Here is a 17,164-nt window from a genome sequence, read left to right as displayed (position 1 = left end):
GCAGATCGCAACCAGCTGGTTACAAACCAGTGTTTGTCTGTTGCGGTTTGAAAGATTGCAGACAGGCCTCAAGCCCAACACCTGATGGTGTATGCTCGCCTTTTTCTTTGATAACTTAAGATCCAGATGTTCAGGAGATTTTTAGCGGGTAACTTTTTGGATAGTATTCAAGATGCTTCTACATTTTTCGTGATAAGTTTACAGATTATCGTTTACATCCTGCGTTATTGACTTTTAATTGTCTTGCGGTCGCTGACATTTTAAGTACCGTTTCATCTCATATGATATGAAGCAGCCTACTCATTCATGGTTCTAATGATGTCGCTCGCAATGTACATCCCCGTCTCTTTCACATGAACATGCTCGAGGCTGGATAGGAAAACCCAGAGTTGACTGAACTAGTTGATAACTAGCTTTGTAGTAGTGGTTATCCAGACAGCAAATGTTAGGATTAGTCAAACCTGATAATGAAAAGATATCCTGAGTAAGTTGAACTGGCTTTGTAGTACAGGCCTCAGGTAATTTAAACCAGTGACAACATGAAATAAAACAGTTTTTACATTGAAAAAAATCAATGTTTTGGCCATGGCCTTTTTTCACTTCATTTAATGTATGTTTCATCTTATAGTTACCTTATGGATTATATTAAACAAGCCTCCAGAGCTGTATGAGAAGTAAATGAGCTCAACCTTGACCAAGATTAAACGCTACACACTCATGCATCAGTAATATGGCAATATAACCCTACCAAACAGGGCCGCCCATAAGAGGGAGAAAGGGAGAAGCTTTCAGGGGCCCACCTACTAGGGGGGGCCATGAAGGCCAGCAAAACTTATGTTTATTCTCAATATGAGCACTGATGACCACATTTTATTTTGGACCTGTTTTATATCATGAAAAGGTCTATGGTTGACCCTTAAATGGGATCAAGTGCAAGAATTTGCTTACGGACTACCAGTAGTTACTGGTACCAACCATGTTAATATATCTTGTCAGAAAGGGGGCTGTAGGAGCCATGTTGAGTTTATTTATTTATTCTGTACCTCCAAAATACAGGGGGCAGTATTTCCTTTGTTTACTGACTCTACCCGGATGTTGGCGGGGGGTCAGGTAGGTTACTTGAGGTTACTCAGTGTTACACAGGTGTGGCTGATTAGAGGGGAGAAGCAAACAGTTTTCGACTGTGCTTGTGCTTGTGCTTGTGCCTGTGCTTGTGCGTTTTTCTGTTTATAATTTATGTGGACAAGTATTAAGTATGTGGCTTCCACAAGAAATTAAATGAACATTATTATTTAAAACGCAAAGGAAGTTTTCGTTGGTTTATTGCCTTGCCCGAGTACACGTCAAAACAAAATTAATCAGCATCCAGTAGTGGCTACAGGACCAGTCACTACAGGGGCCAAATAAAGCTCCAAAGTTATACACAACATTTTGACAAGGGAAAAAGGAATATTGTCATTTTTCAAAATTGTGTAATTAGATATTTTGCATACTGGGGTCCCTAAACAGTCTTGGAATTCCATGAATGGGGTCTGACTGTAAAACCGAGAGTTGACAAACATATACTCTTTAAACTGTTTCAATTCTGCACACAATTTGACCAATATTTAATTTGATTTTAACTTAACTTGCAGCAATATCTTCAATCAGTGTTTGATTTTACCTTTCTGTAATCATTCATTGGGGGTGTTTTTTTGCCCCAGGACACATATGTGGCTACCTCTGCTTTTCAAAATAAGAAAACAAGTAATAAATAAGTGTTATGATAAATAATGACATGTATAGTGATATGGGTGTGTGGATGAGGGGCCCACTTTGGAAACTATTTCCTAACAGCTGGCCTGGTTATTATTGTAAAGCACTTTGTAACTTTGTTTTGAGAGGTGCTGCATAAATAAAGTTATTATAAGCCTGATATCATTTCTGTGCTTTTAAATAACTAAAAAAATGTCAATGCGTGACCTTAAGGGTATTTTTAAACTGCAGTACTGCAGCTTCCCCTCCACTCAGACACAAGTTCTGCTTATTGTTTCCTCCTTTGGATGTCTGAGCATGATGTATGTGGACAGTTTGACACCTAAAGGCTGCTGTCACATTCATGTGCAGAAGTTTCTCCGTGCTCACCTTAAATCCAAGTTTAAGATGTCTATGTACAAGATGATTTTGTAACACCACAACTACTTTGGAAGCCAGTCGTGGAATGGACTTAACAGCAGAGTAGGAGGCAGCTTGTGTTCAGCAGTTAACCTTTTGAAATGGAAAATATTTGCACGATCATATCTGGATTTTCCAGTAAGAGACGAGGAGGTCTAGATGTGACTTAGGGATTTTTAATGAGGTGGAAAACCACATTAATATTCAAACAGGGCAGTGGTGGGGGAAGTTTTGAAATCCCTTGTAAATACTGGCCTGCTCAAGTATAACAGAGTAATTTTATATGTCCTGAAACATGTCTGGGATGTAAATAGCCTACTTTTTTTGGCAATGCTGAAATATTAAAGTGGCAAAAAAATGGACAATACTGAAATTTAAAAATAAATTGCACAATAATTACTAAGTTACTTTGGTCGTTTTAAGGAGCCCTGGAGGTCCCAGTAACATTTTCTGTGAATTAAAACTGATATATTTAGCCTATATGAACCGACACTGACACCTTGTGTTAGGAAATGAACATTTCACATTAACTCCTTTTATCCTTTCGCACATTAGCCGCCCTGTAGGAATATATATAGCAATATATACATTTACAGTGTTGTTGCAAAGGCTCATATTTAGTGCAAAACGTTTTAATGTGAATAAAAATGTAAAGTTTTATGAATGGAATGAAAGCACAGCTAAGCCCCGCCCCCTTCTGTCATGAGCTAAAGTACACGGAAGTGGATCAGAACTTGTCAACAAGAAAGGCCGACTGACATGGTAACGTACTCGGCTCCTGTCCTTTTTTTAATCATTTAAACATGTTGTTGCCGCTTCTGACCTACATGTTGGGGTTTATTTGGGTACTTAAGTCCTCCATGAGGTGCTCGGAAACATTTCCTTGTGGTGTCGCCGTCTAAAAAAAGCGTTTAAACGAAGACAGAAGTCAGGATGTTAGCATTAGCCGTTAGCTAGCATGTAGCTAGCTATTAAAGCTCTTGTGACTGAGGACGGCGAGCAGCTGCTCCCTCCCTCTCCTTCAAACCGAAACTATCCCATATCGTTATCTCAGGGCGTTATCTTAACTTGTTTGGAGCTAAATGAGGTATTCAATGACATGTAGTCGATATCCTGATAGTTTAACTTTACTGGGAAAGGCTTTGAAAGTGTTTGTGTGGCGAGGATTTCTTCTCGGAAATGCTAACGCTCCTGGCGTCATTGTTGAGAAGATTATAGGAAGGAAGTCACAGTGTGTGTGTTGTGTTTGTGAGGAGACACAATGTTCAAGATCATAATATAATGTCAACTTCAAGAGGCCCCGCTAACAGTATTCATGTATTGTTTCTCTGCCCGGATATATAAAAGTAATGGATTGATTATGGATGTCAGTTTGTATATGTCATTGCTCACTTTGTAAGGGCCAGAGCTGTTGTCCTTGATTAAAATAGCTGCACTCGATACTCAATCAGTCACATTTATCCATCTGATAAATACATCTTTAAACTGCTTCAAGTGGGAGCACTTGAGCAGACCAACCAAAATTGACTGAAACTAAGTGCCATTAAAAAAATAGGAAGACTGCAAAATGGATTTGGAGTCAAGGAAATTTATTGAATTAGAATAAAAGTTAAACCCCACGATATGATATCATCAATATACTAATGTCACATTGCAGTATTATTGCGATTTTAATGGTTTTGTGATATGCTGAGTATTGCGATGACATACAGGCCATAGGGTTACAGTGGTATGAGAGTTATACAGTATGATAACCGTCTCAGAAAATATTGTAGTTTCATGGTATTACAGAATTTATATCATCATCAATCAGAGTGACCCTTAAAAAATGAAAATGGAAGAGTTAATTTTGGTTGAACAAATGTTATATTACTATAATTGAAACTTGAAACTATTTTGTCAATGGAAGTATGTGTACAAAGTCTCCCTTTGACTTTAAAATAAAGGGGAGATTTTCCATCCATTTTCTTTTTAAATATCACAGATAAGCAAATGTACACGTTATGATAACCATCAACTTTTATATAATGGATAAGCAAATGTACACGGTATGATAACCGTCAACTTTTATATAATGGATAAGCAAATGCACACGGTATGATAACTGTCAACTTTTACATAATAGATAAGCAAATGTACACGGTATAATAACCGTCAACTTTTATATAATGGATAAGCAAATGTACATGGTATGATAACTGTCAACATTTATATAATGGATAAGCAAATGCACACGGTATGATAACCGTCAACTTTTATATAATGGATAAGCAAATGTACACGGTATGATAACCATCAACTTTTATATAATGAATAAGCAAATGCACACGGTATGATAACTGCCAACTTTTATATAATGGATAAGCAAATGCACATGGTATGATAACCATCAACTTTTATATAATGAATAAGCAAATGCACACGGTATGATAACTGCCAACTTTTATATAATGGATAAGCAAATGTACACGGTATGATAACCATCAACTTTTATATAATGAATAAGCAAATGCACACGGTATGATAACTGCCAACTTTTATATAATGGATAAGCAAATGCACATGGTATGATAACCATCAACTTTTATATAATGAATAAGCAAATGCACACGGTATGATAACTGCCAACTTTTATATAATGGATAAGCAAATGTACACGGTATGATAACCATCAACTTTTATATAATGAATAAGCAAATGCACACGGTATGATAACTGCCAACTTTTATATAATGGATAAGCAAATGCACATGGTATGATAACCATCAACTTTTATATAATGAATAAGCAAATGTACACGGTATGATAACCATCAACTTTTATATAATGAATAAGCAAATGCACACGGTATGATAACTGCCAACTTTTATATAATGGATAAGCAAATGTACACGGTATGATAACCATCAACTTTTATATAATGAATAAGCAAATGCACACGGTATGATAACTGCCAACTTTTATATAATGGATAAGCAAATGCACATGGTATGATAACCATCAACTTTTATATAATGAATAAGCAAATGCACACGGTATGATAACTGCCAACTTTTATATAATGGATAAGCAAATGTACACGGTATGATAACCATCAACTTTTATATAATGAATAAGCAAATGCACACGGTATGATAACTGCCAACTTTTATATAATGGATAAGCAAATGCACATGGTATGATAACCATCAACTTTTATATAATGAATAAGCAAATGTACACGGTATGATAACCATCAACTTTTATATAATGAATAAGCAAATGCACACGGTATGATAACTGCCAACTTTTATATAATGGATAAGCAAATGCACATGGTATGATAACCATCAACTTTTATATAATGAATAAGCAAATGTACACGGTATGATAACCATCAACTTTTATATAATGAATAAGCAAATGCACACGGTATGATAACCGTCAACTTTTATATAATGGATAAGCAAATGCACACGGTATGATAACCGTCAATTGTTGTATCCTAGATAAGTATATATAAATGTAAAAAAAACACACTTAGTGTCTGTGTATCGATACAATATCGGCACGCAAAATATTGTTGATATTATTCAGTTGAAAAAAGTATAATTCTTACATTGAGGTCTTAAATTTAAATAAACAACCGCAGATAAAAAGTTATTTTCATTATTAGTTAATCGTTTGGTTTAGAAAATCTTAAAGAAAATGGCAGTCCACAGTTTAAGTTTACTTTTTCAAACAGCTTGTTTTGTCTGACTAATGGTTCAAAAACTATTTTGATCATAGAAGAGTAAGAAACGAGTAAATAATTACATTTGACAAGCATTTTTCTTTAATTATTTATTATCAAAACAGCTGACAATTGGTATTCTCACAGTTGATTAATCAACTTAATTCTTCAGCCCTAATCACAAATATTAAATTAACTGTTTCGATGTGTTGGCTGGCTTATTTGTTGTCAAAGTAATAGCCAAACCAGGGATGCAGCTACCAATTATATTCTTTAGCGAACATACTGTAAATCTGTTTATAGCCACATTTAATCAATTGGTCTGCAGAACATTAGAAAACAGTGAGAAAAGCCTGTTACAGTATCCAGAAACCTACAGTGACTTCATTAAATCCTGACTTCATTTCCAAACCCCAAAATGTTAAATGATTACATTATATTCTTGGTATTTTTGCCTGATTAATTTTCTATCAATGGAATAATTGGTTAATTGAGCTCTAGTTATAGCCAAACATTATGATGCTTAATGGATGACTGTTTAATGGCTGACAGCCAATTCTAACACACCTCCTAATCATTTCTTTTTTCACTTTACAGATGAAGTCTTCCTAATCAAACCTCCCATAATGGCTCTTCTCTGACATTTTTTTTAATCCTTTTAAAGTTCTCGGTTTTTATATAATTTCCAACATTTTGGAGGAGAAGCATTACCACAATGACAGTCACTTACAACCTCTTTGCCGTCCTAGTTGTCACCATAGCAGGTGAGTGAATGCAGACCTACCAGTGTGATTGACTGTTTGTGTATCTGGCTTTAAATGTTTATCAAGCAAAGCTCATGTTTGCACTTCTCGTGTCCTACAGCATTTACAACCTATCCGCCGTGGTGATTTAAGACACCTGCCTGACTCTTTCTGTTTTTGCTTATTTCCTCCGCAGCATTTGAGCCAGCCCTCTGCTCTGGTAAGAGACACACTACTCAGCACTTTATCTCATGTTGTGACTTTGGATGAAGGATTTTTCAGTGTCACTCTCTGGTTAACCTACACTGTGTCATTGTCATGCTAACAGCGGGCATCAGGCTCACTTAACTTGATTTGTTTTTGTGCCACTCTGCTTCTCCACACACTGATTTACAGCTGCTGTGTGATTACATGAAGCTAAACTGGTGTAATCACATTAAGGTTGAAGCCGAAATAGTCAGGCTGCTGACATTTTGTCCAACCTCTCGCAGGTTTAGCACCACACACCAACACTGTAACCTTTAAAAGAGGAACCGTGTTGACCTGTTTCTGTTGCTCCTCTGTCTTGCTGTCTCTCAGCCCGCTGTGGGCATTCCCTCCAAGTCTTAGACGGTAAAGTGGGAGAGATCCGGAGTTCTGCTTACCACAGCTGGTCTTACCGCTTCGGCCCCACCTATGACTGCTGGATCATCAAGGGTGCAGAAGGAGAACCGATTGTTCTCAGGTAAAGGCACTGAGGGAATTTGAAATACCAGATACACCCTGCGACCCCCAACAGGATAAGCGGTTACGGAAAATGAATGAATGAATATTAAAACCCATCCCTATGACCCATTATTATTGATCCCATTGCCTGCTGTGATTGACTTGTACTCATCACTTTGACGCCTTGAGGTCGGAAGCAGTTAGAATAGGGCAAACAGGTCATGGTTAGGGCTAGTACGAGCCAATCTCGGATGTTACCTGAGATTAAAGTGGTACTTTTATAATAAAAAAAATCATAAGTGTACTGAATGGGTCAAGCATAGGACTTTCACTGTGTAGACATAACAGTGAGACAAATGTTTTTGCTATGTAGAACAAAATGGCCAACCTGAATGTGCCTGCTCATATTCTGTGGTTAGGATATAGCCTAATGTTGGGAATGGCCTGGGAGTGGGCAGCATGAACAAAAACTGCCCAAGAAACTCTATGGATAAAACAATCAGACAGGGTGATCCAGCAAACCGAAACTTGACCACAGTGATTCTGAAATCATATGCAAACATCCGCTGATTTGCAGCATTGCCCATCATGTCCTTCAAGATATTAAAGGGTCTCACTCTACTCTCAAAAATGCTGATTTTACTCTACATCCTTTCTCAGCTTTTCCCAGTTTTCAGCCCGGTGTAGGAAGGAATGGGTGTCTATAAAATCATCAGCTGGCGGTGATCCGGTTGTCCTATGTGGCTCCAAGTTGCCGCAGCCAATGGAGTTCCCGGGGGGGAACATTACAGTGGTGCACCACTTCCTCCCGCATCAGTTTCCGGTGTCGTCTTTTCTGCTGAACTATGCCAGAGGTATTTATCAGTTTGTGCAAAGTATAATAGTACAAAGAAATTGAATATGGCTCCGCATTTTTGCTGCCAGTTTAGGTTCTTCTCATTAAAAGATAATCTTAATCCCCTTCTTATATCCTTTATTCCCTTCTGTGTCTACACCTCCAGACTCTGGTGAATGCCCAGTAACATCCTTTGAGTGCCTGGGGGGCCGCTGCCTTCCTCTCTCTTGGCGCTGCAACGGCCAGGTGGAGTGTCTCGGTGAAGGTGCCGGCCTCGGCACTGATGAAAAGGGCTGTGAGGCAGAAGAGGAGACCCCAGAACCCCCAAAGTATGGCAGCACGCAGGCAGATGAGACCAAAGCGGAGCCGTACAGTGAGAAGAACTATGATAGGGACTTGGAGAGGCAACATGTTACAGATTCTGAGTCTGATCTGTGGGCACTGCTGAAGCAGAGGGACGAGGAGGAGGCCCAGGTGGATCGAGAGCAGCCTCAGACTCATATGGAGCCCGTTGTGACGCCCACTCCAATTGAGTGGCCCTGTGGAGGGCTCCTGCAGACCTTCTATGGGACCTTTTCTCCTCCAGCCATCCGGGGCCCCGCGCTGTACTGTGTGTGGACTGTGGATCCTCAGGACTCGAGGCCACTGAGACTGGACCTGCAGCAGCTGGTGCTGGGACCCGGGGATAGACTCACTGTGTACAACAGAGAGCAAGGCAAAGGAGAAGTTATTAAAACTGTGAGTTTCTTTAACTGTGATCATGCATTCAAACATTTATTAAAGCCTACATAATCACTCTTTTATTAACGTTATGTTCCCTTCCTTCATCTTCAGATCACTAGCGCCTCCAATTACAAATCAATCCAGGTTGAATCCCACACTGGCCTGCTGTCGCTGACGTATGAGACACTTCCTGGCTCGGAGGGCAGTGGCTTTAACGCCACTTTCCATGTCGGCACTTACTGCCCCCCGTGGGAGGGCCGGTGTGGCGGAGCAGCAGGAGGATGCTTTACCCAGGAGCAGCACTGTGACGGGAAATGGGACTGTCCCGAGACTGGAAAGGACGAGGAGGGTTGCAGGGGCTGCGGTCTGAGCCAGTTTGCTTGTGGTTTAGCGGGGCAGAGAGCGGTGGCATCCAGTCACTTCGCTGGCAGACCGGTGTGCTACCCAGTCACGGAGAGATGCAACTACCAGCTGTACTGTGCTGATGGCAGCGACGAGAGAGACTGCACCTTCTGTCAGCCAGGGACCTTTCATTGTGACAGCGACAGGTTAGTGTGTGTTAGAATCCTTTTTTATCTCTCTGGCTCAGAGAGGACACCCATTGTTCTCTTCTCAACCTTGGAAACAGCAGTTGACAAAACAAGCTCACAGTGTCAGTGTCCATTTAGATGCTGCTCACGAGTTAAAAGCTGATGTTCAAAGCTCATTCCTGACCTTGGGAACTGCAGCTGACAAAACAGTCTGTCTTCAAGGTTCATTTAGTGGCTGTGCAGCTACTGTTGTTTGGTTTTACATAGTTGTTTTGTCAAGTGAGGTAAAATTGTTTGTGTGTTTTCACTGTGGTATCAGTGTCAAGGCGTGTCTTGGTTGTAAGGAAGTGTGTGCGTCAGAGGGTGTGTGCAGAAATGCGACCATCTAAGAGTAGGTGCCAGGGTTGGAAATCAGCAGCTACCAGCCAAATGCTTGTAAATTAGGCTGCTAGATTTGCTTCACTCACCAGCCAAAAAAAACAATGGTAGTCCATTGAGTGACTGGTAGATTGTGGAATCCACAAGCCACAGTGGCAAGTGGACAAAAAAGTGAATTTTCCAGCCCCGGTGGCACCTAAATTCTGTATTTTGCGGGTTTAAAGCTGTGTAGCATGTGGTTAAATGTCCACGGGTGTAATGATTTAAAAACAGTCTGCACTTGTAACAAACTTTAGCAGCTGAATCTATGTTGAATTTTCCAAAAATAAACCCTAAGAATATTCCTTATGTTTCATTTTTGCCTTGTATTCATTCATTCACTTTATATTTAGAGTAATTAAGATGCTACACTGTTTTATGTCAGATTAATTACAACCTTTATTACAGTAACCAAACAAGAAATTTTGTAGTTTTGTTTTATCCTTGTTTAGGTGCGTCTGGGTCTTTGACAGTTGAATTAATTCGCACATTTGTTTGTGACGTTGATAGTTAGTCGAACTTCTCACTCCACAGTCAAACACCTTAATGGTGGCCTCAAGCCAAATCAATCTTTAAGCGATTGCGCTGTCTCAGACAAATTTACAATGTCGGAAAAAAAATCATGAGAGTTTTACATCAGCTGGTGCGTGCTCCAGTGGTCTTGATCGTTTGGTGTAAAGTGGTCATAAGACTCAATTCAAGCTGTCGGAAGTAAGTCTTTTTATCGTCTTGACGTTCTGACAAGATCAAATATATTCAGTATTATTGAAAGTTAAGACTTGGCGCATGCAAATAGTGAAAAATAGCCACGCTCTGTAGAGCACCAAAAAGGAAGCAGCAAACTGGGCAGACCGTAAACATTGAGGGGACTCAGGGGAAGCACAAGAACATGAACAAAGGAGGAGAAACTGTTGGAGTTGTGGAGTGAACACAAGTTGGTGTTTAATGCAGCGTGTATCTGATGCACCAGCCAGGGCTTATTTCAGTGAGAAATTTTAATTTTTGAAACCGTTCGCCTCACATTTCCACGGTCTCCTGCCTCTAAAATGATGCAGTTAACCAGGGATGCTGGCAGGAAGTTGAGGCGACAAAATCCAAAAGTTTGTAAAGTTTAATACAGCAAATAGATTATATTGATACTGAATTGACAAGAATATTGTCGACAATTGTTAATATGTCATACTTCAAATGTCGATGGGAAATAATCTCAAAAGGAATCTAGTTTTAATTAAGCAAATAGTGACCCTGTAAGATCCCTAGTCTGTGCAACATCTTAAAGTGTGTAAGTTACTCACTTTGTCTTGAGATGTGTCAGATGTCACACTAAATTCTCTTTAAAGTCTTCAGTTGTATGGTAAGCACCATTTGTATCACCATTGTCTCTAAAACAGATGCCTGCTGTGTGCACCCTAGTAAATGCACCAATGCACGTGCAGTATTGTCTGGTTCTGACGGTAACGCCAATATTTAAATATCGCGAATGCAACAAGTATAATATATATATTTTTAATTTTTGGCGGTGCACATTTTGCTGTCTCCTTTCTCAGTTTTTCATGTCCACTGATGGCAACCTGGTTACTGTTACTGTCAAACCTTGGAATGTATAACTGCAAAATTAGGAACTTTCATGTGACCTATTTAGAGCATACATAACACAAAACACTTCACTACTAAAGACATCATTTCAGCACAGAACAATATGTAATCTAGAAAGGCTTCATTTCGAGTTGGACAAAGTGCTGCGTGACCATCTATTGTTTTGCTCTATGGCAGGAGACAGGTTGAATTCTGCTGATGGCGATACCTCCAATTGTACTGACAAAACCGCTAACGTGACTAGCAACCATGCTACAGAGCAGCTAGCAAAAGTGTGGATGTAATAACTATGCAAGGGGCATTAATGTAAACACAAGTGGTCAGCTGGAGATGGATGATAAACACAGGTGTAGATGCCGATGTGTCTTGGTGGTCTAGTTGTGATCAGATCACGCAAAACACATGTTAATACCAGGTTGAAACGGGGCCTTGCATCTGCTGTGTGATTCACGTCTTGTCTCAACTCTTACATTATTAGCTCATTAAATACATAACATCTTTTCGTACATGATCACACTATTTAATTATGTGCCATGAGGCTGGTTTACAACCGTGGTTTTATTATAACACTTTAGGACGCAGCTTTATGTGAAACTGAATCTCCCTCTCGAGTTATTCCTGGACACTCTAACACACAAACGGCCATTTGTTCCCGTCTGCAGGTGTGTCTTTGAGAGCTGGCGCTGTGACGGCCAGGTGGACTGTAAGGACGGAACAGACGAGCTCAACTGCACCGTCATCCTGCCCCGCAAGGTCATCACCGCGGCAACGGTGGGCAGCCTGGTCTGTGGGCTGCTGCTGGTGATCGCCATGGGCTGCACCTGTAAACTGTACTCGCTCAGGACCAGGGAGTATAGGTAAATGTTTTGAGTGCCAATAGGGATATTGTTTGACTCAGAGTGATAGAGTAGTGCCAGTAATCTGAGAGGGTGAGTCACAGGTTTGTTTTCCTTACTACTGGCTTCAGTTGTTGCCAGACAACACCTCTCCAACAAATGTCATGTGTTCTCTTCAAAAAACTAAACTTTTCAACTAAGTACAAGTGAAAACTATCATATAACAAAAACACGGATAGCTTTGAAAGATAAACACATATGTACATTGGCTGTGCTCTGGCAGATCTAAATGCGTCTGTTTTCCGGCAGCTTGTTTGCACCAATCAGCCGTCAGGAAGCGGAGCTGATCCAGCAGCAGGCTCCTCCCTCCTACGGTCAGCTGATCGCCCAGGGCATCATCCCCCCAGTGGAGGACTTCCCCACAGAAAACCCCAATGAGGTGAGAGAAAAGAGACCACAGGAACTGGAGACTGGGTTTTGATAATACTTTGAGAGCTGCTGACTTGATCTAGAGCAACCTGTCGAGCACTGCAGCTTGCAACATTTTTGGCGTATTCTTTGTGTTGTTTACATATTTCTGATAAATTACTTCCTGATACCAGTTGTTAATGTTTCATCTTTAAAAGGTAATACCACCTTTAATAGCCAGCGTCTCATTATCACTGTCCTCATTCATATTTTAAGAAGCTACAAATTATATTCAGCCACAAAATAAGTCTGAAAAGCTGCAAATCAGAACAGAAGTACAGAGAGTTGTTGCATAGAGATGATACACCATCTCATCTGGTTGCATTGGTGTGAACCGCAGGTTTTTAGAACGTTGCAGAATGGCGCATTGCAAGAAATCTTTCCCTAGGAATTGGGACACCACTGACTACGTCACTGCGTCGGTTACGTTCATGCATACGTAACTACTTTAAACAGGAAGCTGTGAGCCATCTACATTTCCAACCAGCATCTACAATGGAGTCTCCAGTTGAGTTCATCCTACCGATCACGTTTGCTGTATTCATCATGCTTCGTTTGATGAACGACAGACGACAGGGGACTTCTGCTAACTAGCTAGCTGGCTAACCAGCTAACATTACGAGGCAGCATAGTTATACTAGCTGGCGTGTTATCGTAATGTGAAAAATTTTGCAGAACGGGACAGATGACAGACGCCAGATAGTGCGAGCTAGCTAGCTAGCTAACAAGCAACCTGACGACTGTAACGTTAGGTGCTCAGTGGTAGCCATGGCGACATTTACCCCTCGCTAGCAAGTCAGCATCTGAAATCCCTCACTCCGAAGGGCTAGTGTCATACCCACTACCCCTCGTTATGCCCCCTACCCCTACATGCAAAAAGGAATTGGAACACCCCTACCCCTTGCGGGAACACGCAAATCTAGGGGTAGGGCCACGGGGGGGTATTGGGACAGGCCCAAAGTTGACGAACTGGACTAAAGTTGGGCTGCTAAGATAAGCAAAACTAAATCAAAACATCAGTTTACAAACTCTCACACAACTTGTGGAGTATAATCCAGGTCTCATTTATCCAGTCGAATGCTCAGTACTTCCATAACACATGTATCTGCACTCTGCACGAGCAGAATTCAAAGCATGTGCTTGCCCAGGCAGGTCTGCTGGTACGCAGACATGTTTTAAATATCACAGTTTTAGCAAAAAATGCATGTGGTAAACTCCTTCCCCAGTTTTGAAAAGGAGCATAACAAGTTATTTAAATGCTTTAAGTTTAAAAGAGATGTGTGAGTATGACAGCCCCACATTTTTTCTCTCGACTCTTCAGCACGCTGTAATCCATAGTACACATTGTTTTATGTGATTTATGTGTCTGAGCTCGGCTTTAACATCAGTATTAATCCCCAGCAGGCTGTGGGCTGAAGTAGGAGGTGTAAAGATAAAGCTAATGTTCTGTTACCATGCAGGTTCACACTAATGTGCTTTATTATTAGGTGTTGAGGACAGCTGAGGTAGTGGAGGCGGAGGGATTAAGTGTATAAAACAAAGCCCGTTCTGTCTGATGGGATTTGGCTGAGCTACCTAATCGTTCCCTATACTTAGATTGCAGTCTTGTGAATACTGCGTTTGGTGTTTCAGATGATTTAGTATCACTTTAGGATGCTGAGTGAGAGTTGCAGAAGGTGTTTAAACTGTTTTGCTCCTTTTCAGACCTCGTCTCTCTCTCTGAGGGGAATTCTCCAGCTCCTCCGTCAGGATGCCGCCAACTCCCCACACCGCAGACGCAGGCCCCGATTCGTCCGCCGGGCTGTTCGCCGCATGAGAAGGTGGGGTCTGATCCCCAGACCTCCCTCCAGGCCGAGTCAAGCATCCAGCTCCGGTCAGCAGCAGTCAGACGCCGCTCCCTCCGGACAGGAACCAGCTCACTCCACTCCCACCAGCTCCTCATCGGCCGTGGAGGCGGTCAACCAGCCGGTGCCTCAGAAACTTGGCTTGCTGGCTCAGTCAGAGCAGCAGCGGCAGCAGCAGCAGCAGGAAGCGCCGCCTCCTCTACTGCCGCTGCCACTGCCGCCCGTCACCTCCCCACCTCCACCTCCATACGCTCCCCCAGCTCCAAGCCCGGTCACTCCCCACACTCCTCCCGTCGCCGTCCCCCCGAGCAGCCCCTCCCTGGCCTCCATCTTCCACACGCTGGGCCTGAGCATCTCCCTCTTCAGAGCCTCACCCTCGTCCTCCTCCACCAACTCCATGCCCCTCTCCGCCTCCCCTTCGTTCTCCTCCTCCTCCTCGTCCTCCTCAGACGACGACGTGCTGCTTATCCCCCTGTCTGAAGACACCACTTCAGAGGATGACGTGCCCATGCTCACCTGAATGACTCCCCCCACCCACCCCTCCTCGTTTCTCCTTTACTCACTGATAATAACTGAAACCCAGTCTTTCCACGTTTGTTTGAACTCGAGCACAGGCCACGGCGAGACTCACCCGCACTGTGCAAGTCTGGTGCCTTTTGAAATTGCTTTGAGTTGTTGGAATCAAGTATTCTACCTTTCTTTTCTTTTTTTTTTTTCAAAGACCTCCTTGAGAAAGTTTTAGACGAAAAGCATGGCTGAGGTATGTTTGAGAGTAAGTGTAGGTGAGTATTGGACGTGCACTTACAGTTATTAATGCTAGGCTGCACATTGAAGGTAAACTTTTGCACAGAAGAATCTTCCCTATCCAGAAACTGAGGCAGGCTACTGTCAGATTGAATGATTAGAGTTTTTAGATGGAAAATATTGTGTTTGTATGACTGCAACTGTGTGAATGCATTTGCATTTTGAGTCTTACATTGACAGTGGAGTATGTTTGTAGATGTGGATTGTCTCCACATACTTCTGCCACTTGCATCCGGTTTCATGTTATATCACAGATAATCTAAGAAAAAAAAAATTCCCCCTATTTAAGTGCCTTTTGAGGAGTTTCCCGCAGATGGCTCGATGATTCCTGAGATACACACTGCACACCAAAAACACACGGAGGCACACGTTTTCTCACGTCATAGCACGCACCGACACATCAACGGCTTTATTGTAACATGATGAATATAATGCATGTACTCTGCAAGCTGGCAATAACTTTTTGGGACCCCTGTTATAGTGCACACTGATTGCAACATTTCGAGTACACACACACACACGCTCGTGTACCCTTCCCAAGTGAATGTATGTAATCTAAACAAGCAAACGTGTCAAAAGACAATCTCTTCGGTGCCTGATTTTAGGATGTGTGTGAGTGTGTAGTGTGCACGGCCCCGCTGACGAAAGGGGCCCCGAATTCACAAAAAAAAAAAAAAAAAACCTCAACTTGAATCTTCAACCCTCGAGGGGAATCATTCTGTCACATTTTGACACAACAGACTTGTGGTGTGCCATTTGTATTATTGTACATTTTATGGTGTTTTTATTTCAGCGAGTTACTTTTCTTTTTTCCTCTTCAGTTGTTTTGCTTTGTTGAATGTATTAGGGTCGACGTGGAGTAGCCAGACGTTTTAAATTTGCAATGTAATGAGGTAAATAAGAGAGAAAGTGATTTTATGGTTTATTAGGGTCAACTTCACTGTATATAAGTAAAAATGTGGCTGAGATTAAACGATTTGCACTTTTAGGTGTTGGGTATTGTGGTTTTTTGTTTGGGTGTTGTTGTGTTGGGGGGTCGGGTGCGTGAAAAGACACCTGACACCTCAGTAGCAGATGACAGTCGCTGCATTGTGCTTTGTATTTAAAACTCCTATGGAAATTCACAGACCCCTGAGAGAGAGCTCTGCAGTGACTGCTCTTTGAGAAGTTCAGATCAACACTGTGGTGAGCAGCATGGAAGGCAAATGCAGAGAAAATGAAGCTGTTTGCCACTGAAGATTCAGACTGCATGGATGGACTGAGGTAAATATACGGAATTATTTTGATTTAATTAATTAATGCTGCAGGAAAGTGATGTTTGGAGCTGAAGTTTGTTCTGCATTTAACAGCTGTTCCAGCGTTTTATCGCCTTATTCCTCAGAGCAGAGTCATTCAAAGTTAAACCCCACAGGCTAAAATTTCCTCATGATGACCTTTGATCCTGCTAAATTCATCTAAGTGTGTAAACGATCTCTCCATTTGTTAGATGATCTGTTTTAAAACCAGTGGAAACAGAGCCCTGAAACAATGAAATGATTCTACTGACCTCTGCCAATATGTAGGTTACTCTTTTTTACCTGTCACTGCAGACTTTTGTCCATGGATGCTTTTTTCTTCAGTGATGTGATGGGTCAGAGGTCACGGAGATTTATCCCACAAAAAAGAGAACCAGCTTCGTAGGACTGAAAGCCCAGAGTTAACCCTAAAGTTACATCGCTTACTCCGAATCCTGCTTCGTAGCACAGGCCTCTGGACCTGCTCTATATATCTTACTATGTAATGACGAAAACTCTGTCT

At 41.5% G+C, this 17,164-nt stretch overlaps 1 protein-coding gene across 1 annotated transcript; it reads left to right on the top strand.

The window, feature by feature from the left end:
• Window positions 1–2,870: 2,870 nt before the first annotated feature.
• On the top strand, window positions 2,871–16,355 carry lrp10 (low density lipoprotein receptor-related protein 10). Its single transcript, XM_033610081.2, has 10 exons — window positions 2,871–2,916; window positions 6,464–6,630; window positions 6,806–6,829; window positions 7,189–7,333; window positions 7,975–8,168; window positions 8,316–8,887; window positions 8,984–9,420; window positions 12,078–12,272; window positions 12,561–12,690; window positions 14,424–16,355. Exons 2-10 carry the CDS (start codon window positions 6,582–6,584, stop codon window positions 15,081–15,083), a joined length of 2,406 nt encoding a protein of 801 aa, XP_033465972.1. The 5' UTR covers window positions 2,871–2,916; window positions 6,464–6,581; the 3' UTR covers window positions 15,084–16,355.
• Window positions 16,356–17,164: the final 809 nt, after the last annotated feature.

Source organism: Epinephelus lanceolatus, chromosome 22 (assembly GCF_041903045.1).
Source record: "Epinephelus lanceolatus isolate andai-2023 chromosome 22, ASM4190304v1, whole genome shotgun sequence".
Taxonomy (NCBI): Eukaryota; Metazoa; Chordata; class Actinopteri; order Perciformes; family Serranidae; genus Epinephelus; species Epinephelus lanceolatus.
Note: the sequence above shows the minus strand (reverse complement) of the source record. Positions and strands in the feature narration are given on the sequence as shown.